The 24,639-nt window shown below is 46.7% G+C and overlaps 1 protein-coding gene across 1 annotated transcript; it reads right to left on the bottom strand.

The window, feature by feature from the left end:
* Window positions 1-2,820: 2,820 nt before the first annotated feature.
* On the bottom strand, window positions 2,821-22,942 carry ACSM5 (acyl-CoA synthetase medium chain family member 5; the record flags this gene model as incomplete). Its single annotated transcript, XM_015588585.1, has 4 exons — window positions 22,739-22,942; window positions 18,875-19,085; window positions 5,952-5,977; window positions 2,821-2,940 (listed from the first exon to the last, which is right to left on the bottom strand). Coding segments are annotated over exons 1-4 (561 nt in total), but the record flags the coding sequence as incomplete, so codon positions are not given.
* Between the last annotated feature and the right edge of the window lie 1,697 nt (window positions 22,943-24,639).

The following is a 24,639-nucleotide window of genomic DNA, read 5'->3' as shown; positions in this document are numbered from 1 at the left end:
ACATCAGGCTGGTCCAGGGTGGCATGGCCGTAGACTGGTTTTCTCCTGGTTTGCAGATGGCCATCTTCTCGCTCCCTTTTCCCATGGTCGTCCCTCTGGGCGTGCTCCCTTTGTGTGTCTCTGTGTCCCAGTGTCTTCTAGGAAAGACACACCAGTCAGATTGGATCAAGGCCTGCCTTAATAGCCTTGTTTTAACTTAATCACCTCTTTTAAAGGTCCTGTCTCCAAACACAGTCACAGTCTGAAGTACTGGGGGTTAGGGCGTCAACGTGCAAAATTTGGGGGACACAATCTTGCAACGGTCAGAGAAAAGCGATGTTTGCCGCACGTGTTCAAGTCCTGCCCTCCTTCAAAAGTCGTGGCTTTGATGCTACATCTTTCCCTTTATCCTGCTCCTTTCAATGAATGTTTATGAAAAAAGAGTCATCTGCACTAGCTAGTTTTATCTCCCTTAATCCCTTGCTGATGGCCTGTAACTATCGGTCTTCTACCCTTTAAGACTCTACTGAAACTTTTCTTTCGGAAGCACGTTTTCTAATGTTCTTGCTGCCCGGATGGAAGGGGTCCTTTTCAGCTCCGACCCCTGGCCATTCTCGGCAGTGTTAATGAATTCTTGTGTCGCTCTCGTCCATCTCTCTGTCCTCACACCCTACCCTTTCTGATCCTTCTTTCTCAATATTGTCCATGGGATCCTCTTCCTCTCTTCTCTCTTTAAATATTACCATTCACCGAGGACTCATCCTCAGCTGACAGTTCCTCTCATCCCATAGACACTCTGTCCATCTCATTTATTCATTCATATCCTCCCTCTCCCTCTCTCTTGATAATTTTCCTGAGCCACCTTGAAGATCTTGACCTCTCCCCTGAGTTCCAATTTCAATGTGTAACTGCTGATTAAACATATACTAATCTCGGTGTTCCTTAGATTAACAAAGACAAACTGACATGACCATGGCTGAATTCAGTGTTGCCACCTCCACACCTGCCTTAGAAAGCACTGTAGCTGTCTACCCCAGTTTTCCTAACCAAAAACCCAGATGCCAACCCTCTGCGCCTCCCCTCCCTTAACCCCATGGGCCTTGCTTAATCACTAAGTCACCAAGTTCTCAAAAGAAGGAACTTGTCATTGGAGCATTTTTTTTTCAATCTCTCCTTTACTACACTCAGCTAGTGTTGAGTGTAATGGGGTGATCGTGTCGAAATACACCTTTGACTGAGGTCGTTAGTCCCTGGATAAAATCTAAGCTCTATCATGTGATCTCGCAACCACGCCTTCTGTTGTTGGCAACTGAAACCTGATGTTGAAATCATCCTGGGTGTGAGCGAGGTGACTTCTCTCCTCCGGGCTAAGTACTGCCTTCTATTTACGAATCATAGCAGGCCAAAGGTAGTACTTAGCCCGGAGAAGAGCAGTCACCTCGCTCACACCCAGGATGATTTCAACATCGGGTTTCAGTTGCCAACGACAACATGCGTGCGTGTGCCATCAACACACACACACGCTGGTTTGCACAATCCATATTGTGTCACCCAGACTTGGCAATCATTACTTCTTGGTGCTAGGGTTCCTGGGAGTTAACTGGGGTGTCAAAGGGTTTTACTAGACACGGACAGGAAGGAGGAGGTGGTCGGCGGAGACCGCATCACAGTGCAACCTGGTACCCTTCTGTCCCATCCTGTCCCTTCCCATCCCTTCTCCTTCCTTCTCCAAGTGTTGAGCCCCAAGCACTCATCATAAACCTCTTGCATGTCACTCTCCTTGCCAGAGTCTGCTTCTCAGAAAACCCAGCTGTGACAATTAGCCTGTGCCAACAAATTATCGGCGAGCATCTGGGTTACATAAGAGTCTGAGGGGCTTTATGCCTAATGTGGTTGCTCTCACCTTCTACCCCAGACTCAAAAAAGAAAAAAAAATTTTTTCCCCTGGGGCACACTCCTATCTTGTACCCAGCTTTTAAAACTGGGTGCCTTCCATGTCAACCTCTACCCTTAGTTCCCTGCCCCAGAGTGAAAACAGCTGAAAACTGGTGGAGTGGATTTTCTGCTTTTTGCCTTTCCAGTAAGAGCATTTCCTTTTCCTGTGGGGAGCCACCCCTCCCTCCAGCAGTCCAGGTCATGGGCTTAGGGCAGCCCTCTCCCCCATCTTTCTGTACTGCTTCAGGGGTGATCACATGACCCAGACCTGGCCAATCAGAGGGTTCTATTCCCTGGTTATGGGCTTGGTTTAACGACAGACACATCACCTGCATGCGTCCAGTGTGGATCAACTTGAAGATTTGCTGGTGCCTTTGGGGGAAAAGATGTTCTTTTTCTATTGAGATTTGCTAAGCTGCTAAAGATATATGTTTGGACCCGCTGGGGGCCGACACTAAGGGAGAGCATCTCAAGAAATGAAGCCAATACAGAAGGGAGAATCATCTTTGGCCACATAATTTGCAGCCTTGTTACCAGCCACGACCGAAGCTTCACCCGGCCCCAGACTTGCCAGTTGTGTGAGCGATAAACTTCCAGTTGGACTTCTGTCTCTTGCGATGGAGAGAATTCTGAGTAATGTGGCCAGACCTCGGCGCAGAGTGGGAATACGGGCCAGGTACTGGCTAGAACATTCCTATGGGAGCATCTGACTTTCAACTCAAAGTGAGCTAAAGACTGAGGCCAATTTTCAGAAAGTGATGGGACTGTCTTTGGAGGCTTTCTTGGTCATAGGCAGGCCGAACGTTGCAATTAGAGGTTTCATTCACAGCTGGATAAAGTGAAACGTGAGAAAAGATCATCCAGGCTTCCTCAAGTCTGGGGGACGTGGGAGCCCAGAGGCCTCACCTTCCTCGGGTATGCGTACGGGGCTGTCACTGACTTCACATGCTCCCGGAGCTCCTTGGTGAGCTGGTCTGAGTCATGGGACAGTAACTGTGGAGCCAGGACCACAGATGCCTTCGGCCCCTGTAGTGAGGATGAAGACCAAGAGAGAAGGGAGTAGAGTGTGCCGTCGTCTCCCGGGGTAATGTGAAGCCACGGCCACCACCTTTATATCCTCCCAACTGTACCTCCAGATATCCGGGGCCAGCGAAAGGGAGGAAGGGGCTAAGAAAGGCCAAGATCCCAATTCTCTCTCAAGTGCCTTACTGATTGGGCAGGGAGACCGAGACCAGGCTCAGCTTGTATCCTGAGACAATAGAGAGTGATCAGGAGAAACTAGATATAAGAGAAGAAAATAAAAGACCATAAACCTGGATGATTTGTTGAACTTCTCCAAACTACGGTTTGCACATCGGTAAAATGGAGATCCAATTGTCATACTTAATTCATGGCAAATACAGTGACCTCAGTGCCCGGCACATAGGGTTTTCTCAGTCGGGGATCCCCTGGTGCTCCCCAAATAGTATTGATAAGTGGCTCGGTACAGAGCAAGGTGAATCTGCATCGTGCTCCAGGAGCCCCAAGGTTCCGTGGGGTTTCAGTAGATTCTTGTCCTCATCTCTCACTTCCATCTGAGCATCTCGGCACCAAGCCTGACATGTTCGATAAACTCGGGTCTCTGCTAAAATGTTACTCCGTCACAGAGGACTTTCCTGACCACCATTTCTGAGAAATCAGCCCTTCACGCCACTTCACCCCATCTCACTCATCTTCACTTTTCTCCATAGAACTTCTCACTATCTGCCATGTCATATATTTATTCGTTTGTCTCTTTCCCCGACTCCCGCTAGGATGCGATCCCCGTGAGAGCAAAAGCTTTGCCTGTTTTATTCTTTGCTGAATTTTCAATACCTATCCCATAGGAGGCGCGCAATCAACGTCTATCGAATAAGTGCTTGATAAATGGTGGCTCACATTTTTATTATCAAAGAGACTTCTGAAGCCCACCAGGTTGACCAGCTCACAATATCCCCTAGGAGCAGGTACCATTTCTGTCTGGCCATAGAGCTCTTGGATGCCCAGTCCTCTCTGGCCTCTTCAGTTCTCCAGTGTCTCTCCACCCACCACTGTGGCAGCTCTGTAGACATGGGAACTTGCAACTGAACCAAACTGTGCCTAGGCCTAGAGCTGGATGCTGAGTATTTTGATAATGAGGATGACTTCATGGGGCAACCATGATCAGAGGGTCAGAAAAATGAGCATGTGTATGTGGGAGAGGCAGGACGATGGGCCAATAGATCCAGAGATTCTTACTGATCCCCAGGGCCCCATCGCCTGGAAAGATCCTGTTGTAGCAACGTTTGGTAAATGATGATGCTCTGACCATGTTGTTGGTGGGGCACCCGAACAACACCTGGAGGCAGAGAGCCAGCTGAGACATCAATCACCGGGTCAGATGCCAAACTTACCAGTCTGCACAGTGGTTACGAGCGTGGGCTATAGCGTCGTAGGGTCTGGATTCAAACCCTAGCTTCTTTGCTGGGTCTATTTCAGGCCAAACGAGCCCCAATTTTCATGTACCCTCAAGCCAAAAGCGACAGAACTCATCGTTACAGAGAAAAGGTCCGGGATGGATTTGGGACATTTTTGTCAAATCGAGCTGCTTATTCCTGCTAATTTAATGACTTATCTTCATACACACACTTCTGGGATCAGTCACCAAGGGAAGGAGATCTGCCACTGTCGCAAATCAACTGTGCAGTGTCACTTAAGTCTCTTAACTTCCTGGGACCAGCTTTATAATAGTTTAATTTCAGCCCTGTTTTCCTAAAAAATATCTTGTTGGGCCATAATTCAGGTAGAAAAGGGCTCTGAAAGGTTAAAAGCATCTCTAAACATTTCAGAAGAGGTGCTACTAAAATTTAGCTAGTACCGAATAGTTGCCAGACCCTGTGAAGTCTCATTTAATTCTCACAGCAACCTCGTAGAGTTCATATTCTTATCCCCATTTTACAGAGAGGACAACTGTGACTCAGAGGGTTAAGTAACTTGCCCAAGGTCACACAATCAACCAGTAGTGGAGCCCATGTTTGCAGCCTGTATGCTTAACTGTTATGTGACACCACTTTCATCCTATGCTTTGCTTTGTACAGAATTTATTAGAAAGAATGACAGGGGAAAATGTCTAGAAAAAATATTAACATTAGTGAATTGTGCAATTACGTCCTCCAAGTGCTCTTGATGAAGTAGCATAGCCTATGAAAACCATCTCATTTCCCTTATTGTCTTGCCTTACAGGAAGCTCAGTATGCAATGACCTACTTATTTGCTATACTTCTCCTTACTCTCTCCCACCACAAGTCCATCCTGTATTTTCCTAATAAGCTTTCTGACTTTACATCTGTTTCCATGTTGCTTTTTTTTTTCTATTTGTGATATTTCGCAAAAGCCACTTCAAATCCTTTTTGGAATGAGACAGAGTAAGGGTATATTTAAAACAGAGGGTGACAGAATCATTGACGAGAATCTCCTGAGAGAATCCAGACCATGCCTAACCTTTTGACCTTGAGGGTGTCACCCATGGCTCATTTTGCTTCTAGAGTCTCTGTTGCCAGCCAAACAGACATCTGGGTGGGTCCTCAACTCTTACAGAGACCTGGTGGCCCCAGGCGGCAATGGCCCAACTTCCCATCACAGAGTTCAATAGCCGGTGTGCCTTGGCAAGCAAAATGAGCTCATTTCCATTGCTTTGTCATTCCAGGGTCAAGCCACAATGCCCATCAACAGGATAGAAAAAGAAATAACAATAGATTCGCAGAATGGAATATTGCACAGCAATTGAGAAGCACGAACTTCTCATACTGCCCGTGACATCTGTCTTCAAAATATATTCCTTTTACCTGTACATGGGTCTGTTGCCTTCTCTGAACCGTCAGCTCTCTGAGGACAGGGACGATTCCATCTTGCTTATTACTAAACACTGTCCATCTATGGATTAGTCAAAATTAGATGAACCAAAAGAAACTGCAATAAACTGGAGTGTGTAAACTTTGGACTCACTCTGACTGTCCAGTACAAACTGGATCCTCTCTTACCTTCAGAATGGCCAGCGAGTCAAACTCTGGCCAGAGATGGATAAATACACACGTTCCAGGAACGAGGCCATGATGCTCAGTATCCAAGCTGTGTCTGATGTGGCCCAGAGTAAGTCCGAGGCTTCCACGCCTGCCCGTAAGCTGAGGAAAGAGGAGAAACATAGGCACATGTAGGGAGCTAAAGCTCCCCAAATTCAAAAGAGTGCATGGATTGTCTCGGGAGGCCTGCTTGCATAAAAAGGAAAAGGCTGGTTCTGTGGAATTCCAGGAAGAAGAAGATTAAGTATAGCCTAAGGGAGTGTCAAAAGGAGTGTCAAAGGAAGTGTCAATTGTACCTGGATCTTCAGGATGTTACTTTTATTATGTTATTTGGGGATACACAAAGGAACAGATTGTGTTTAAAAGAAGGATAAGAAATAAACTCGGAGAGACAGTTGTGAGATCTGCTCTCCCTCCTGCACCCTGTCTGTCTTCTCTTTTTTCTCAGTCCCCGCTCCCCCATTCAGGTACCCGGTTTGACTTGGTCGGCTGGCTTCCGACAGGCACATATACGTGAGTGCACACTGGGGTGAATGAAGCATGAGTGTGCACGTGTGGGCAGGTGTTTGTGTACCTGAGTGTGTTCGCCTACCTTTGCAAGAATGTGGAAGTATAAGTAGGCGGGAAAAGAAAATTCTATGCACATCCTGTTTCAAGAAGCGGGGAGTGTGCAGAAGGTGTCACTCAGCTGACATAACTTACGAGATAATTGGGTCTTATTCTCATTTTATCCCCGGAATGTAGTCCAGTTTTTGGCATGTGGCAACCACCCAGAAAAATGTTTACTTACAATAGACATCTAAGTTATTATTCTAACAAGTAGCCTTGCTAAGTTCAAGTTCGCCTGAGTAGACCTTTCGTTCTTTATCTCGAAGCATCATAAATTGCCTAAGTTTTTTTCCTTTCTCTCTTTGGCCGGAAGAAAAAGTATTAGGTCTGCCTTAAAGCACAAATAATTTAAGCTAGATGTGAAGAATTTCCTTGTGCCTGGGAATCACTACAGTATGTGTCCTAAAGATGATTAATACTTTCAGCTCTGTAGGAAAATTAGGTCATCGTCTATTAGGAACAAATTTGGGGGGTCAGAGGGGGTGGGAATTTAATAGGCTGGGGTAGGCTGGATCCTTAGGAAGTACTAGTAACGAGAGGCAGGGAGCAGAGTGGTTTGGACACAGATGTCCCTGGGTTGTCAGAGCTATAAGGGATCTACTGAGAATAAGGAGAAAAGTTGAGTTGGTTGATGTCACACCACTGAGTCTAAGGCCAACACCTCCCCCCACCACACACACACATAAAATGCCCTACAGGCATTTCCTGTACCCAAACGCTCTTATGTAATCATTAAAATAATAAGGAAGGGCCCTCTTCATGGTCCTGCAATAGCACAGCCACCTCGATCCGGGCTCTTTCTCCCAAATCGGGGATACCGGATGCATTTTTGTTTTTGTTTTCTAGCCAGATGAGACTCTTGCAGATTCGTTTTATTCTTCCTCAGAATAACAACATTTACGTTCCACCTTTGACGAAGCTGATTTCACATGCTCTTCCTGATGCACAGCTTTTCCCCCGGGCTCACTTTCTGCAGGATGTGCACGGCAGACCTGTTCACCACCGCAGACCTATCTCTATTATTATGATCCTACTGACTCTGAGTTCTCCTTCCCTTTGGACAGCATTCCCTCCACATGTCACCTTTCTCTCGTGGCCCGTTCGCTCTTTCCATGGGGCTCCAAGATCCCGCAATTGTGGTCAGCTTCCTGTGATCACTCCTCCTGATTGATGAGAATACCTGTGTGCATGAGGAAGAAAGGCCAGGGTGGGTAGGTCGTGAACGAGGGGAGGTTGGCTTAGCGTGTCTTGAGTCTCCCTACATGCTTTTGTAGGGATATAACTGACATGTAACATTATGCCAGTTTCGGGTATGCCCCATAATCCTTCGCTATATGTGAATACTGCGAAACGATTATCGCAAGTTAGCAGCCATCATCACACACAGATGCAAAATTTGTTTTTGTGTGATGAGAACTTCTCTGATCTACTCTCCTAGCGACGTTCAAATATACCATTATGGTATGGGTAAGTGCAGTCACCATGCTGTACATTAACTCCCGTGACATATTTTTTCGTGGTGTTCACTGGAACTTCGCGTCCTTTCTTGAACACCGCTCGACAGTCACCAAATCGAACACCTCGTGTCTCCTCGACACCCCCATACCTGCGTCTCCCTGTGTTCCTCACTTCGGTGAAAGACAGTGGCGTCACACAGTCACCCAAGGGTCTGTGACTTCTCCGTCCCCCCTGGCTTTCTTCCTCTGCTGTATCTCATTCATCAAGAAAACCCTGCTACAAGCTTCCCCTTAATTGTCTCTTAGACCCACCCACTTCTCTCCATCTCTGTCACCCCACCCAAGTTGAAGCCATCATCATCCCTGCCTCTTCCCTGAGTTTCCCGCCCCTATTCTTTCTTCGCATTCTCTACACGCGAGAGTGGCCTCTACAAACAGCATGTGATCACGTCACTTTGTCCCTTTATGTCCCTCACTGGATAAGGGTCCAGGACCCTTGCCTCAGCCCTACGGTTCTGTTAGTTTAGTACTCGCTACCTTGTCTTCCAAATCGCTGATTCGACCCTCTGCTTCATCTCATCTCCTGTCGATTCCCTCTAATGTGTTTTTCACTTCAGTTATTGTATTTTATGTCTTCTATCTCTTAGTTAAAGTTCACACTGAGTTCATCTACTCTTCCCCTAAGGTCATTGAGCATCCTTACCACCAGTGTTTTGAACTCTGCACCTGGTAGATGGCTCGTCTCCATTTTGTTGAGTTCTTCTTCTGAAGTTTGGTTCTGTTCTTTCATTTGGGACATGTTTCTTTGTCTCCCCACTTTGCCTGCCTCCTTTCGTTTGCTTCCATGTATAAGATAGGACTGCTATGTCTCCTGGTCTTAGAGTGGCCTTATGTAGTAGATATGCTGTGAGACCTACTGGCACAGTCTTTCCTGGTCACCTGAGCTGGTTGCTCCAGCTGTGTCCCTTGTGTGGGTTGTGTGTCCCCTCCTGTCGTGGTTGAGCTTTGGTTGCTCTTTCCATGTCTGGGGAAAGGATTGACTCTCAGGCTGATTGGTTTTGAGGACTGGCTGGTGAGGGGCTGACTCTGTGGAGTGGGATTCACCTTAGCAGAACTCTGGTGCCTTCCCAGTCTGCCCTTGGGGTGTGTTGTCCTCAGATGCAGCCATGGGTGGTGCTCTAGTTTGGTCTGAAACTGACTGGGTGTGCCAGCCCTGGAGCCTCCTGGGAGGGACCCCACTGCAGGCCAGGTTTGGCTGCAGCCTGTGCCCCTCCCAGGGTCACCTGGCATGAACCACCAAGCAATCTTCAGATGGCCACCACCTGCTCTGGGCTTAGAGGTGCCTAGAGAGGCCAAACTGTGAACCGAGGCCAGCTGTCGCTAGTGCCAGGCTTGGGGCTGCTCAGTGAGAGGGGTACAAGGCACGCCAAGGCCATATGCTATTTGTTTGAGTTTTATGAACCTTTGAGAGATTTTAAGAAAGTCTGCTGCATGAGCCAAGACAGGCTGTTTGTATGGAAAATCCTCCGGTAGTAGCTTGGGTGGGCCCAAAAGTTGGATGGGGCGGAGTCTCAGGAATCACTGGGCGGGGTGACTGGCGTCAGCCAGGTTGATGGAGACTCAGACATGGCGGCCACCTGCGTCTGCACGCTAAGTGAGGGGAGGGCCCAATGAAGGAACAGTGGCTTCAGCCAGCACTTCTGTCTAGAAGAAAGCCGCCTCTCCAGCCCTCATCCCAAAGCCAGATAACTCAGTTCCTCCCCATGTGTCCCTGGAGCTTTTCGAGGAGCGGCCCCAGCACTGGAGCTCAGAGCGAGCGAGTCCATCAGTGAGTAAGTCTGTGCGCGGGCCCTTTGAAAGGAAGTCCAGCTGCTCTACATCTCACTCGGCCACCATCTCTGCTGGTTTTCACAGCCAGAGGTTATAAGGACTTCTCTTCCCAGCATTGGATCCCTGGGCTGTGGAACTGGGACCCCTCGCTCCCCCGAGGGGACCGCTGCAGCCAAGATATCCCTCCTGATTCTCAACCACCACATGCAGGTGTGGCGCTAGCCTGATCCCCGTCTCCGCTCCTCCTACCTGTCTTGAGGTGGCCTCTTCTTGTGTCTCCAGTTGTAAGACTTCTGTTCAGCTAGACTTCAGGTGATTCTCAGTGATGGTTGTTCTGTAGCTTAGTTGTAATTCTGATGTGGTCGTGAGAGGAGGCCAGCACAGCATTTGTGTGCTCTGCCATCTTGACCGGAAGTGCGATGGAGTGGGTTTTTTTTTTTCTTTATGTTTATGTAGCAAATTTATTAAGTAGCTTCTTTTATAGGTTCAGAATTCTTTTTTTAAACATGTAATTGCCACTTTATTTGAAATAATATACCCTAAAATTATTTAATTAAGATAAATCAACTTCGTACATTGCTACTGTCAACTGGAAAAACTCAAATTCTGTTCATAGCATATTTTTTTAACAGTGTAAATATAATATATATATTTACACTGTGAGTTCACCTCCTATAGTTAGATTTCTTTCTGTCACCACATATTTGACCCTCTTTACCCTGTCTACCTCCCCCTTCCCCCCCTCCCTCTAGGAACCATTAGTCTGCTGTCCATGTCCACGAGTTTCTGTTTATTTCTCCTGTTCATTTGTTACTTTTAGGTTTATATCCCACATGTAAGTGATATCATGTGATTTTCGACTTTTTCTGTCTGGCTTATTTTGCTTAGTATGATTATCTCGAGGTCCATCCATGTTGTTGCAAATGGCAGTATTTCATCTCCTCTTATGGCTGAGCAATGTTTCAATGTATATATGTACCACAGCTTCTTTAGCCAATTATCTATTGTAGAACACTTCAGTTGCTGGCCACTGTGAATAATGCTGCTATGAACATCGGTGTGCAAATATCTTTTCTGATATGGGTTTTCAAGTCTTTGGGGTAAATACCCAGTAGAGGGATTGCTGGATCATATGGTAGCTCAATTCTTAGTTTTTTGAGGAACCTCCATACTGTTTTCCATACTGACTGTACCAATTTTCAGCCCCACCAACAACATATGAGGGTTCCTTTTTCTCCGCATCCTCTCCAACATTTGTTATTACTTGTCCTGTTGATTATAGCTACTCTAACAGGTATGAGATGGTATCTCGTTGTGGTTCTGATTTGCATTTCTGGGTTCAGAATTCTGAGTCATGGTAGTAGAGACCTTCCTCATTATTCTAAGGAGGTCTAACTTTTAAAGAATAGCCAGAAATCTAAATTTTTATCTGAAAATGTTCAATTTTAAAGTGCTGACCAAATTTGATTTTAAGCCTGCCCTGCACCATGGGCCACCTCAGCCTAGAAGCCCAGCATTTGCAATCTCTGCACTAAGGTTGGGTTACGATGTCGGAACCTCACGATAACATCGTGGTATGACTCCCTTTGAGCACCGTTCTTTTAAGCCCATGCTGGCAGACCCACCTCATCATGCCCTATGCCCAGCCAGGAAGAACCCTTCCATCCTCTAGAAAGCTGCCCAGAGCCTCAGGTGGAAGGCAATGACGAGGTCAGTGATCAGTGGGGTAGAGTTCTAGAAGTCCACGGTGGGAAAGGAAACAAATTTCCTCGTCGCTTTTTCTCTGCTGTCTTATGTCAGATTTCTTTTGACAATCTGTGCCTAGTGAACATCCTGCTTACTCACCCCTAATGATAGGGACACAATAACTTTCTGACAAGATGGGCACAGTTTTTGCTTGGTGCTGATTTTCTCTTGTTAAATCCAATCCACCACCTCTATGAGCCCAGCCCACTAGTCCTTATTTCACTATGGGAGGTCATGACAGAGCATTCAGCTGCCAAGTTTGGTTACCAGATTGCTCCACTCTGCCCCAGCCTGCGGGCCTTTTTTTTCTGCCAAGTCATTCTCTCTTGTGCTCACCCCGTGCTGCCTTCATGAAAGATGAACATCTCATAGTACCTAGCACAATGTTCGATAAATATTAAATGAACAGAGGACTTAATAACTCAGCCAAATTGTCCAACTCTGTGCCTCTTCTCCACCCCATTAACCTCTCCATGCCAGCCCAGTGATCCATCACGAGCAAAGTTAAACTTGGCAGGAACTTCCTGGTGGCCCCACGGCAGGGATGCCAGTGGCTCGGTATGAATGTGGGCGGTACGACTGGACATCTGAGTCCCCCATAGGATGCAAACCTTCTGGAGATTCTGCAGCCAATGCATGGTCAGACCCGTGAAGGAAAGACAACACAGAGGTGAATCTTTCCTGTGTAAACTGTTCTATTAGTCATCTTATATGAATCTTTCCTGTGTAAACTGTTCTATTAGTCATCAGCTGCTTATGGAGATCCATCCTAACCTGACAGCGTTCTTCCAGAAATGACTTTCTCGTGGTTCTGAGCTTATGGAGATCCATCCTAACCTGACAGCGTTCTTCCAGAAATGACTTTCTCGTGGTTCTGAGTGAATTGGCACTCAGCATCCATTTCAGTTTCTTTCTGGCACGCCATTCTCCAAAAGCACAGCAGCCAGTCTGGATCCAACCATCCCGGCACTTCTGACAGTTGTGCAAACACCTAACTTCATGTAATAAACCCTTCTGTTCTCAAAATACAGTGGCATGGTAGACCGAATTGTTGTTCCCAACACCGTACCCCCTCCCTGCAGTAGGATTCCATATCATTATTTATTTTCATGTGCTCTACCCAGTGCATCCTGGGGAAGAGCACATATCCAGCTCTCAATGACTCTGGCTTGCCTGGGAGACATAAGAGGATATGACTGAGTGGTTGGTCAGGAACCCTTACTTTCCTGCCCTCTGTCGTGAATGCAGCATATCTCAGATGGGTGCTCTGCTTTCAGCCTGGGTCCCAGATAGATAACACAAGTAGAGGTGAGCGGAGAGCAGCACAGCCAACCCACAGACCCGTGGGGGAAAATACATGTGGTTTTGAGCCCTTGAGATGTTCGAATGTTTGTTCATACAGTGACAAATATACCGACCAACACACGTAGCATCTATGTCCTTCGACTGAACCTTGACTGAGCTGTCGTGAATACTATGAGCCTAGCACACAGGACCTAACACCCAGAATCACTTGAGAATTTAAAATTGTCGTAATTATTGTTTCCATCTATGCAATGGCTCCGGAGAAACTGGTCCCAAGGCTGTGTAGACTGGTCTCTGAGTTCCAACATGTGCACCTCGTTGAGGGTGGCAGAATTTAAGTCTCATGCCTTTCGATTCAAGGAATGCAGTGATGAATCCCCCAAGCTGGCTGGCTCCCATTCCCCATGGTCAAGGCCAGAATGCTCAAGGTCTCTGACACTTGCGTCTCCTCTCTTATATTCCTAAAAGAGCAGACGTGGAGATTGTCTCACCAGCTTCTAGGCAGGACTATTTATTGCCTTTGCTCCTGCTGGTCCCTTTCTCTTTCCATGGCTGGCTCTTTCTCATTCTTCAAGTCTCGCATTCTCAGAAGGGCCTTCTTCCCTAACCACCACTCGAGTCCCATCCGCCTTTGACTGCCTTTCTCCCAGCCACTCCGGTCCCTCCCTTTCGCTGTCCTAACAATACCTACTCCTTTGCCCAGTGCTGCCTCCTCACTAAGACCTGGCAGATACTCCCTTTAGAGGCCCCTAAGGATTGCAGACTATTTTTCCCTGGAGATTTTCACTCTCTTGGATCACTCTGGCTTCTAAAGATTGGTTAGTGCAATTATGAGGCATCTGCCCATTCCTGGAAACAGCGCTCACCAGCCAGGAAGTTTTCCTGAGAATCTATCAGTCCACTTTCCTCCCGAGCAAACAGCTCCAGAATTCATGGAAACTCTGGAGCTAACCATTAACTGTAGAATACCCCAGAGACTCTCTTGTGGTAAAGTCGGTTCTAACTGTGGTCATGGATTATAGGGTTCATGGACTGAGGTCAGCAGAGGCTGGTTTGTTTTTTTTTTTTTTTCAATCCAGAAGGTCAAAAGGAGATTATGTATGGGACTGACAGCAAGTTATTGCTCCAACCAGAGGCTGAGAGACAGCGCTCTGGAGGGCTTGATATATGTCCTCTCCCCTCCTTTAACCCTTTTTTCATCAGACTTAGTCTCTTTTTCATGATTCCTCCTCATCTCCTTTATCTACACTCACTCCAGATGTGATCTCATCCAGCACCGTGGCTTGGACCCCAGCTGCCTTGCCAATGACCCCCATACACATGTCTGGGGATCTCTCTCCTGCATCCTAGTCTGCTTGACTTCTACTCTTGGTTGTCCCTTGGGCATGTCAAACATACTTTGTCCAAAGCTGAGCCCCCAATATCCTTGCTTTCTGCAAATCATCTCACTCCATCTTCCATCTTGTCTATTTTAGTAACTGTTAGTTTTCAGGCAGCTCTGTTTGAGTCACGGGGTCAGAAAAACAGATCTTTCCAGATTCATCGAGTGGATAATATGAAATCTCGTAGCAGAACGATAAATCGCTTCAGGTCCCAGAGCAAGTCAGTCCCACATCTGGACCTGGACCCCTAACCTCCCAGAAGTGTGGGTCACGCCGAAGTGGCTAACTAGACTAGCGCTGGACATCACAGGGCTCTGAGCTGGTGTTTTTCAGAAATACTCACCAAAGAGAAGAATCTAACAGCCAGGTAAGTGACATTACAGGCCACCTCGAATCCTGTACCCTCCCAGATGGAGCTTTCCCATCCGCTCCCACCCCAGTCAGCCTGCTCCCTAAGTGCCCCTTGTTGGAGAGTCATTCCTTGGAGGTGCTGGGACCAGGGTTTCATCTGCTAAAAGGGCCCCATGACAGGTAGGGATGGGGCGGGGGGAGGTTCCTAAATGAAGAGTCTCTGTTGAAGACACCAGCTTTGGCAATGGAGACCCACAGGCCAGGGAAAAGATTAGGATGCCAGTTACCTGGCAATGACTAATCGCCGGGGGTACAAAGTTGGGACAGAGACCCACATCAGGGGATATCTGGGGGAGCCTGAGGAGCTTCAAGACCCTACAAGCCACAGTCCAAGGTGGCGATCTAGGGAGAGAAGAGAGGATACGCTTGGAGAAGACACCAGAAACAGTGTGGGTCCCTTTCTCTGGGCAACCCAAGAAATGATAGGGCTTGAAAAACCTGTTTACATAGAGCAGCTGCCAGTCCTGGAAGGGATTCTTCCCCTGCTCTGGGAAAAGCTCACAGAGTCCTACCTCCTAAGGGTGTCTGCCCCATCTTAAATACCCCTGCAACAGGTGTTCCTGAATGCCTCAGAGTCACACAGTCACAAGCCCCCTAACTGTCTTCCAGGAAGTTCTCTCTAGAGTCTGCCTGAAATCCCTCATGCAGCTCTGTACTTTCTCACCCCTTACCTGCAATGAAGCTCCCGAGCACCGAGGCCAGGAGGCCAGGTGGACAACCCCTTCCCTTCTTTCCAGTCTCTCCTTTTATTTTGACCCATTTGCCACAGAGGGGGGAGGAGCAAGACCCTAACGCCTAGAGTAGAGACCTAACTCTCGTGGAGGCGGCCACATGGCTGTCCCCTTCTAAGGACCTGTTCAAGGACTTTAAGAAATAGTCGTATCTGCTTGGGAAAGGGAGATGATTTTTTCTGAAGGAACTTGGTAGCAAGCAATATGGACGTACCTGCTGGTCAGCGCTAGGGTCTCCTGAGATGCTCAGGCTCTTCCTCTGGGTCTACCAAGAGTCCCGAGCTGATCGGCTATTCTTCCTGACGCCTTCTTTCCTTTTAAAGTCTTCCCGACCCCATCTTGGGCATCTATCGGAGACATCAAAGCCGTTCACCTCGTTTGCTTCCTCTGACTGGGGACAGAATAGATTTCACCCTGTGCTACCCATGCCTGCTCACTGCTACTCTCGATGTCTCATACGCCCCTCTTCCTAAGACGGGATCTGTGCTTCCTCCTGTTCCAGTTACCTACTCCTTCTGCACAGACACCCTCTGGCCCTTCACCCCAGGGGTTCACAATCTCTTTATCCGTGGCTACACAGCAGAAGCTCGTGGCTCGGGACCAAGGACCTGATGACGGTCTAGATATGAGTTTGGGTTCCCCTGCTACTGGGCTGTGTGCTCTTGAAAAAGTTATGTGACCCACACCGTGAGTCTCGGTCTTCTCATCTGAAAATGGGGGATAATCCTAGAAGACCCCTTAGACATGCGGGGATCCTTGACAATGCACAGCCAGCACCCTGCACGTGAAGATATTTAGAATACCACTAGGATGGTACCCTTGAAACCCCAAGTGCTTCTGGAGAGGGAAGCTACTTGGACTTTGAAACAGGTCAGAATGAACTCTTGTATTAACTTATGCAAATTCAGATTGTATTTACTTATTTAACAAGTAGATAAGTAAAAGTTTTCTAAAGCGTGGCACAGAGTAAGCGCTCAGTAAATCCTTGTGACTGCAGTTTAGAACAGAAGGCTCAACACACCCATGTGGAATGAGGGTCTGGGTCATTGGCTGTTCCTGCCAAACACATGGGTGCAGCCGATTTGGGGAATGAAGGTCATGGTCTTGCGAACAGTGACTAGGGGCCCGTGAATAGAAGGGAACTCAGGAAAAGTCATTTGCTCTCTGAGAAATGGTGGCATAAAGACTCACAGACGCATTTGGTTGGGAAGTTCTGAAGCCAAGTTCCCCAGGATAAGCCATGGAACACTGTCCCGCCTGGAAATATCTGTCTCTGTCAATTAATCGACAAATATTCATTGACTGCTGTTCTCAGATGGACACAGAGGTGACTAAGACAGTGTCTTACCCAGTTTGGATGTGAGACAGCTAATAACATGTCAGATGACTAAGGTCATTTCAGATACTGGTTAAGACTAGGTCAGAGGTCAGATTATGTCACATCTCTGCTCAGCACCCAGCAGTGAGTCCCAGCTCCATGCGAAGGAATGTCGAACTAGTGAGCACATTATCCAAGGCTACGTGGTCTTCACACACCCTCCTCTTGTCCTCTCTGGCTTGATGTCCTGTCCCTTTACAGCTCACTGACTGCCCAGCAGCCCCACTGGCCTCCTTGCTGTCCCTTGCAGGCATGGCCTCCCTCAGGGCCTTTGCCCTTGCCCATTCTTCTTCTAAGACCACTTTCCCCAGGTACTGTGGATAGCCCCCTCTCCTCTAAATCTTTGCCAAAGATTTGTCACCTTCTTAGTGAAGCTAACCTTGACCATGTACTTCAAATTGTGACCCACCTCCTAACCGGTTCTCCTCACCCCGTACTAGTTTTTCCTTAATATTTATCACTTTCTTACATATTATAGAATGTACTTATTATTTTTTGTTTCTGTCTCCTTCCTTTAGAATCTAAGCTATATGAAGACAGAGCTCTTGGCCTGTCTTGACCACACAGTACTTCGACCAAAGCAATCGTGACGGTAGCCGAGTTCATCTGGAAGCAGAGATTAGGAACAAATTCTATTCAGACACTTGAAAAACCACTTGAGTCTCTACAGAATTCGGGCTGTAAACACTCCCTTGAGACCAGCACTCTCATTTCAAAGAGGAGAAGAATGAGTATTCCTAAATGAATCGGTCACCCTGCCGTGGCTCAAGGAGGAAGGCAGAAGGCAGAGGAAGGGGCCACCCCCAACAGCACGGGGGCCAAACTGAGTCCCCGTTGCTCTTTGCTCTATCTCTTAGACCCTTACAGGAGTTAAACCCCAGCCGGGACACTTTGGGGGCTGAATGGCGTGGCTCTTCACCCCATCTCTCTGTTTTAGCTGTCTCCAGCAAAAGTCTGTTCCACCTGGCGTTACATACGGTGCTCTGGGGGCCAAGCGGATGGTGGACAGCCGGAGCTCTGAGCAAGAGAAAAGTGTCTAGTCCCATAGACCGGAAGCAAGGTGACGAGTGCGTGTCCAGATGTGGGAAGGTGAGAATGTACGAATATCCAGCCTGGGCATCCTCTGAAACCTTGGAGAGGATGTTGGACCTGACTTGGCAATGTGGGACGTGGCCTTGAATTATTTTATTTGGACATCAAAGGTATGGGTGAACCCATATAATTGGGGGAAATGGAAAAAATCTTGGGGCAAGAGAAAAAATAATGGTAACGATACTCCAAAGGGAAGCTTTTATCATGCAAAGTGCCTAACGCAGTGGCACGTAGTAGGTCCTCAAGGAAAGTACAGGGACTCTCTTACCTTGGCCATCAGTTAAATAGACCTTATATATCATGGAAAAATATGGAGAAGTCTCCAAACCTGGGCGCCCGTTTCTTTTCTTGAGAGCTGAGTGCACTAGAGTAGTGCCCGCTTTTCTAATTTGTGCAAAAATATGTTAAAATGAAACTTATAATATTTTTGGGAGGGGAGACAATCTACTCACCAAATGGTTGAATTAAACTTGTTCACCCAGAAAGGTTAATTCTCTGGTGTGAGTCCGTACCTTCTGTTGTGCAAACATTATTATTGGCAAAAACATCTATATTCTGGGTAGACTGTTCTGTGGACATAATTGGAAGGAGTGGACAGCATTCTACGTGCTGAAAAGTGTCCGGGGACTGGAGAAATCAGCTCTTCCCCGAAAGCTGTTGTCTTGCCTTTTTTTGTAAAACGGCCCGAAAACAGTGATTTCTCCAGCCCTTTCAACAAGTGCGTGGGACAGGGCCAGCAGAGGCCCTCTTAGCACCCAAGGCTGTGCCCTTTGCCCCCTCCGAGCCTCCCCTGGAAAAACCACCCTAGAAGGGCCCCTGTACGCCATCAGCTCCGTGATTTGAGCAAAGGGGAAGTAAACGGAACTCCACGCCGAGTTCAGTTTGCTCATCTCCCAAGCCTTGTGGACACTACAAAGCTATGGCAGTGGCCCTGCTCACTGACCTGTCCGCATGCAAGCTATGTTGACCAGCCACCATTCTGGGATTCTCGGGAGCACGAGCATCATCCTGTCGCCGGGCTGCAGGCCGCACACGCCCACTAGCACGTTAGCCGCCTTCCTGGACTGCATCCCCAGCTCCTCAAAGCTCCACTTGACCTCTGCTCCCTTGCCATTGACCCAGCAGAAGGCAGGGATCGGGGGCCGGTGCCCAGCCTAGACAGAAGTGCAGGCAGAGAAGAAATCGGAACAATTTGTTGATGGTTTTTGTTTACTCGTCATTTTTAGCTTGATTTTTATCTTTTATAATAGTGATCACGGACACGGGGTTCAAAAATCCAAACCATATGAAAAGATTTGCACGGAGAAGTCTCGTTTTCCTCCTCGTGCCCACCCTTCTCAACGAGGAACCAATAATATTGGTTTCCTCCACATTTTCCAGTGTTTCTTTAGGCAGACAGTAAGTATATTCTTTTTCCCGTACTATTTTTAATGTAAAAGGTAGCCTATGATTCACACGGTTCTCTTTCCTCCCCTCTGTAAGATATGATTCTCGTGCTATAAAATTCGCCATTTCAAAGAACACAGTTTAATGTTCACGAGCCGCGTGCAGCCATCGCCACTGTCTAATTCCAGAACACGTGTATCATCCGAAAAAGCAGTGCTGTGCAGATTAGCAGCCACTCCCTAGTCTCTCCTCACCCAGCTCCTGGCAGCCACTAATCTGCTCTCTGTCCCTACGGATCTGCCCAGTCTGCACCTTTCACACGAGTGGAATTATACACCCAACATGACGTTTTCAAGATTTATCTATTTGGCAGCACGGATCAGGGCTACGTTCTTTTTCACAACTGAATAATATTCCATTGCCTGGATATATCACCTTTCGTCTGTCCATTCGTCAGTTGATGGGCGTTTGGGTCGTTTCACATTTTGCTTTTTATGAATATCGTTGCTGCGAACGCTTGCGTACACATTTTTGCGTGGACAAATGTTTTCTGTTCTCTCGGACGTACACATAGAAGTGGAACGCCGGGGTCATATGATAACTGTACGTCTAAATTTTTGAGGAATTGCTGAACTATTTTCCAGGCGCCTGCATCATTGTATATTCCCACTAGCATTGCTTTGCTTTACATCTTTACACTTGTTATTATACTTTTCTGTCTGTTTTTGTTTTGAGCCATACTGCTCTGTGTGAAGTGGTACCTCTCTGTGGTTAGGACCGCCTTTCCCTAATGAATAAAGATGTCAAACACCTTCCCGTGCACTAACTGACCATTTGTTTATATTCTTTAGAGGAACGTTTATTCAAATCCTTAGCCCGCATTCTAATTTGGGGTATTTGTCTTTTTATGGTTGAGTTTGAGTTCTTTATAAATCTGTGGGTTTATATAGCAGATATGTGATTTGCAAATATTTTTCTCCCGTTCAGTGGACTATCTTCTATTCTGATATACAAACGCTATTCATTTTCATGAAGTTCAATTTCTCTATTTTTTTAAATTTCCTTGCTCGTGCGTTAGAAGCTGTTGCCTAAACCAGGATATACGCCTATGTTTTCTCCCAAGAATTTTATGATTTTCGTTCCTTCGTTTTGGTCTTTGATCCATTTTTGAGTTAATTTTTGTATGCGGTGTGAGGCAGGGACCAGCTCTTGCACGTGATACTCCAGGGCACCAGCACCATTAGTTGGAAAGACAATTCTTGCCCCATAGAATTTTCTTAAAACATTTGTCGAAAATCGATTGACCGTATAGTTATGGTTTTTTTTTTTTTCTGGACTCAATTCTATCCCATTCATTCATGTCTATCCTTACATCAGTGCTATGCTGTTCTTTTTTGTTTTTTTTTTTTTTCTTTTTTTTAAACACGGTCTTGGTTACTGTAACTCGGTAGTAGTTCGTAATAGGAAAGTGTGATTCCTCCAGTTTGGGGTTTCTTTTTCAAGAGTGTTTGGTTATTATGGGTCCCTTGCATTTCCATATGAATTTTGGGCCTCTCTATTTCTGCAAAGACGTGTACTGGGATTTTGATATTGAGTATGTAGATCGATTTGAGACATAGTGTCATTTTTTCTTTTTTTGCAATCTTATCATTTCTGCTTTAATGGGAATCAAGTTTGAAAAAAATGTACAGTTCAACTTATCCATACTATTCCTTTATAAAAGGCAGGTGTAATGTAGAAGCTAATATTTTCTGGTAGCCCTTGGCTCCTGAAGGCAACAAATATGTTTTAAATTTTTGTCAAAATAGTCATACAAATATGATTTTTTTTTGCATACTGAGGCAATATATCAGATTTCCTTTTTTATTCTTTAAAAAAATGTTTTAAAAATTTTAGTAAGTTTCAAGTATGCAGAACATTGATTAGATATTTATATAGTTTATAAAAAAATCTCCCTAATTGCTCTTTCTCTCCTCTGGCTCTCCACCTAGTCGATATATTAATGCTAACTGCATTCCCTATGCCGTGCTCCCCATCCCCGTGACCATCTATCAACTGCTAATTTGTTTAACCCTTGTTTAACCCTTCACCCCATCCTCTCAGCCCCCTAAACCCCTTCCCCTCTGTCCATCACCAAATTCTCCACTGTATCTGTGAGTGTGTTTTTGATTAGTTTGTTCTTTTTTTTCCTTCGATTCCGCATATAAGTGAAATCATATGGTATTTGTCTTTCTCTGACTTATTTCACTCAGCATAACTTCTAAGTCCATCCATGTCATTACAAATGGTAGGATTTCATTTTCTTTTTAGTGGCTGAGTCATATTCTTTATCCAATCGTCTGTTGATTTAGTTTGCTTTATCGAGAGGTTTTCTTAAAGATGCATCCAAATCCTTAACAAGTGTTTTTTTTTAATAAATACTCCCTATGTTACTCCAGGCTCTGATTAATTTCTGGAGTCCTGCAAAAGTTGATACTAACAATTTTTCTAACTTTTTGGTGGTGGTGTTGCTTTTCTGAAGGAGATCATTTTTGAAAGCCCCTATTCCACGGTTTTTGCCGCTGACTTCACCCTGTTTGTGTTCATCATGAGAAGGCTTCTAAGGATGCTGCCGGTGTAGGAAAAAGAGCTTAGACTTTGTAGACGGGCTCCAGCTGGCTCCAGCTCTTACAGACACGTCTCATTTAATCCTCGACAACTCCGGGTGGCAGAGGGTCTGACTCCCAGTTCACAGTGAGAAAACCGAGCTCCGAAGAGCTTAGTCACACCTCGAGCGGATGAACAATGCCCACCTGACTGCCACGCCTGCTCGCTGCAGCCATTCTCACGGTGCCTACGTAAATTTTACCACGTCTGCTAACAATATCACTTACCTTCTTTAAATTCTTCTTTAAACAAGTGCTTTTTAAAATTAACATAAACGATTTTTTAAAAATTAAAGTTTATGTTCCCCTACTATAAATAAAAAGGTAGCATTCTCGACATAAATTATCAACATAACTTATCAACATAAATAAAAGATGACTATAAAACACACAGAGAAGGAGAGAGATGCACGAAGGATACATAAGGGAGGGGACAATAAAGAAAATAAGGAAGCATACGCACAGAGACACACAAAGAAATCGAGCTCATCTTATTCTGTACCTGCTGTGACCGGCGCGAAGCTTTGAGCTTGAGCCCTGCTCTTCCCTTATTTAAGAGGGAAGTACATGACAAAGACAGGGGTGGCAGGGGCGGGGTGTCTAAGGCTCACACGCTCGGTCACGAGGCTTAAATACCAGCAGCTGACATTTTAGGACTCACAAAATTCCTGAGTCAGAGCATCCACATGGACACGTCTTGTCGACGGGGTGTCGCTGGGGTACCCAAGGGCAGCGTCCGATGCCCGAAAGAGACGCTAGGACGCGGTGTACTTCACCTTTTCCAGCTGACTCCACACGTCCAGCACGTCATGGGCAAAGTCGAAGTACTCAGGCACAGGCTTTTTCCCCAGGCTGATGGCTTCCCAGTTGGCCACAAACTCCTGAGGGGGAGGTAGGGGCGGTGGCTGCCCGTGAAGCCTGCTGCATCCTCGGGCGCGCCGCAGCACGGGGAGGACCAGGCGTCTCAGCCACAGCCTCATCCTACCGCCTCCTCCTGTCACCAATGAGAGGAGAGAGAGCATTGTCCTGAATTCTGGGATTTAGGGAGAAGCTGAGGCCGGCCCCGATGCTGCCAGGAGGCCATGTCGACTTGTCCCAGGCCTTGGCCTTAGTTCCACTCCGGGGTTTTGGTCATTTCTCCCCTGAGCCCGTGGTCCAGGCTTCCACCTCTCACTCACCGCCTATGGACCTCTGGGTCCAGGTTCGGTGCCTCAGGACCCACGTCCCAAGGCCCAGTCTTTCAGAGGGGATCTCTCGAGAAGCCTTTGGTGAGTCTCAAACTGGCCTGACAAAACTGAAGAAAACTCCAGGGCAAAGCTATCCAATAAAAATATAAATGGGCGCCCTGTGCAGTATACGATTTTCTAGTGGCTTCATTCAAAAAAGTAAAAAGAAACGGATGAAATTAGTGATAATAAAACTTTTTATGTAGCCGGCTATATCCTATGATTTCAACATGTGATCGATATAAAAATAAATTATTATGGAGATGTTTTTTATCCTTTTTTCTTTTTTTTTTTTTTATTTTGGAGATGTTTTTTTTTCTTTTTTTTTTTTTTTTTTTTTTTTTTTTTTTTTGGTACTAAGTCCTCGAAAACCAAGATGTATTTTCTACTTCCCAGCGCCTCTCAGTTTGGAGGAGACACATTTCAAGTGCTTAACAGCTACAAGTGGCCTGTGGACCAGCTACGTCAGCAGCACCCCAGGCCCCATGCTGGGATTAGACTCCGCACTGAACAGGAACCACAGATGGGTGGCTCAGTGACCTTTGAGAAGTGTGGTCATGCAGAGAGGAGGCAAGGGAATTGTAATGTTAATCCAACTGCAGTCAGAGACTGCCATGGGCTGATCAGCCCAGCCAGGCCCAGAGGACGCCTGCAGAGCAGAGGCTGAGGTCTGCTGGGATTGCTAAGGACTCATCCCCTACACCTGTGAGGGGGAAACAGGCACCAAGACTCACTCCCTCTGGCTAAAACCGCGGGGAACCTGCGGATTAAAGGCTGGGAACTGCCCGCAGGCCTTTCGCTCTACAAGTTCTTACCTTTTCAGGCTACATACCCTTCCCCTTCCTCACGGTATGTCCATGTCACAGGAAATGGGAACTAAAGAATGACACATAAACTGAGTTCCCCGAACACTCGGCGTCCCGCTCAGGGCCTTCGCTCTGTCTCTCTCACTGTCCTCGTCTCTCTCTCCTGTCACCGTTCCTCTCGGTGCCCCTCTCTCTGCCTCCGAGAGGAGCCCCCACTCTGTCTGCGGGTGTCACCCCTTTTCCAATAAACTTGCCTTTTGACTCCAACTTGGGCGTGTGTGCTGAATTCTTTCCACACTCTCCACCAAGGGTGCAGCGTTTAGTCTCCCTGCCCCCCCCCACCCCCCACGCCCAACTCGGGGACATTGGTCCTGTCCTGTATCGATCAGACACCAAATCTGCTCACGCCGCCCAATCTTGGGTTTCCCAACCTCTAGAACAGTGAAAAATAATGTTGAAACCACCTGGATATGGTTTTTATTTTGTTTTGTTTTGTTTTTGGCATAGCAGCCCAAACGGCCTAAGGCAATAACCAACAATAATGTCACGGGAAAAACCATAACTGCCACCTGCCAAAGGCTCACTATGGGCCAGGCATTTAAAAAGTACTTTCTCTAAACGTTATTTCCTTAAATCCTTAGAACA

The sequence above is a fragment of the Pteropus alecto genome, unplaced genomic scaffold (assembly GCF_000325575.1).
Source record: "Pteropus alecto unplaced genomic scaffold, ASM32557v1 scaffold34, whole genome shotgun sequence".
Taxonomy (NCBI): Eukaryota; Metazoa; Chordata; class Mammalia; order Chiroptera; family Pteropodidae; genus Pteropus; species Pteropus alecto.
This window is presented reverse-complemented; position numbering and strand designations above follow the sequence as displayed.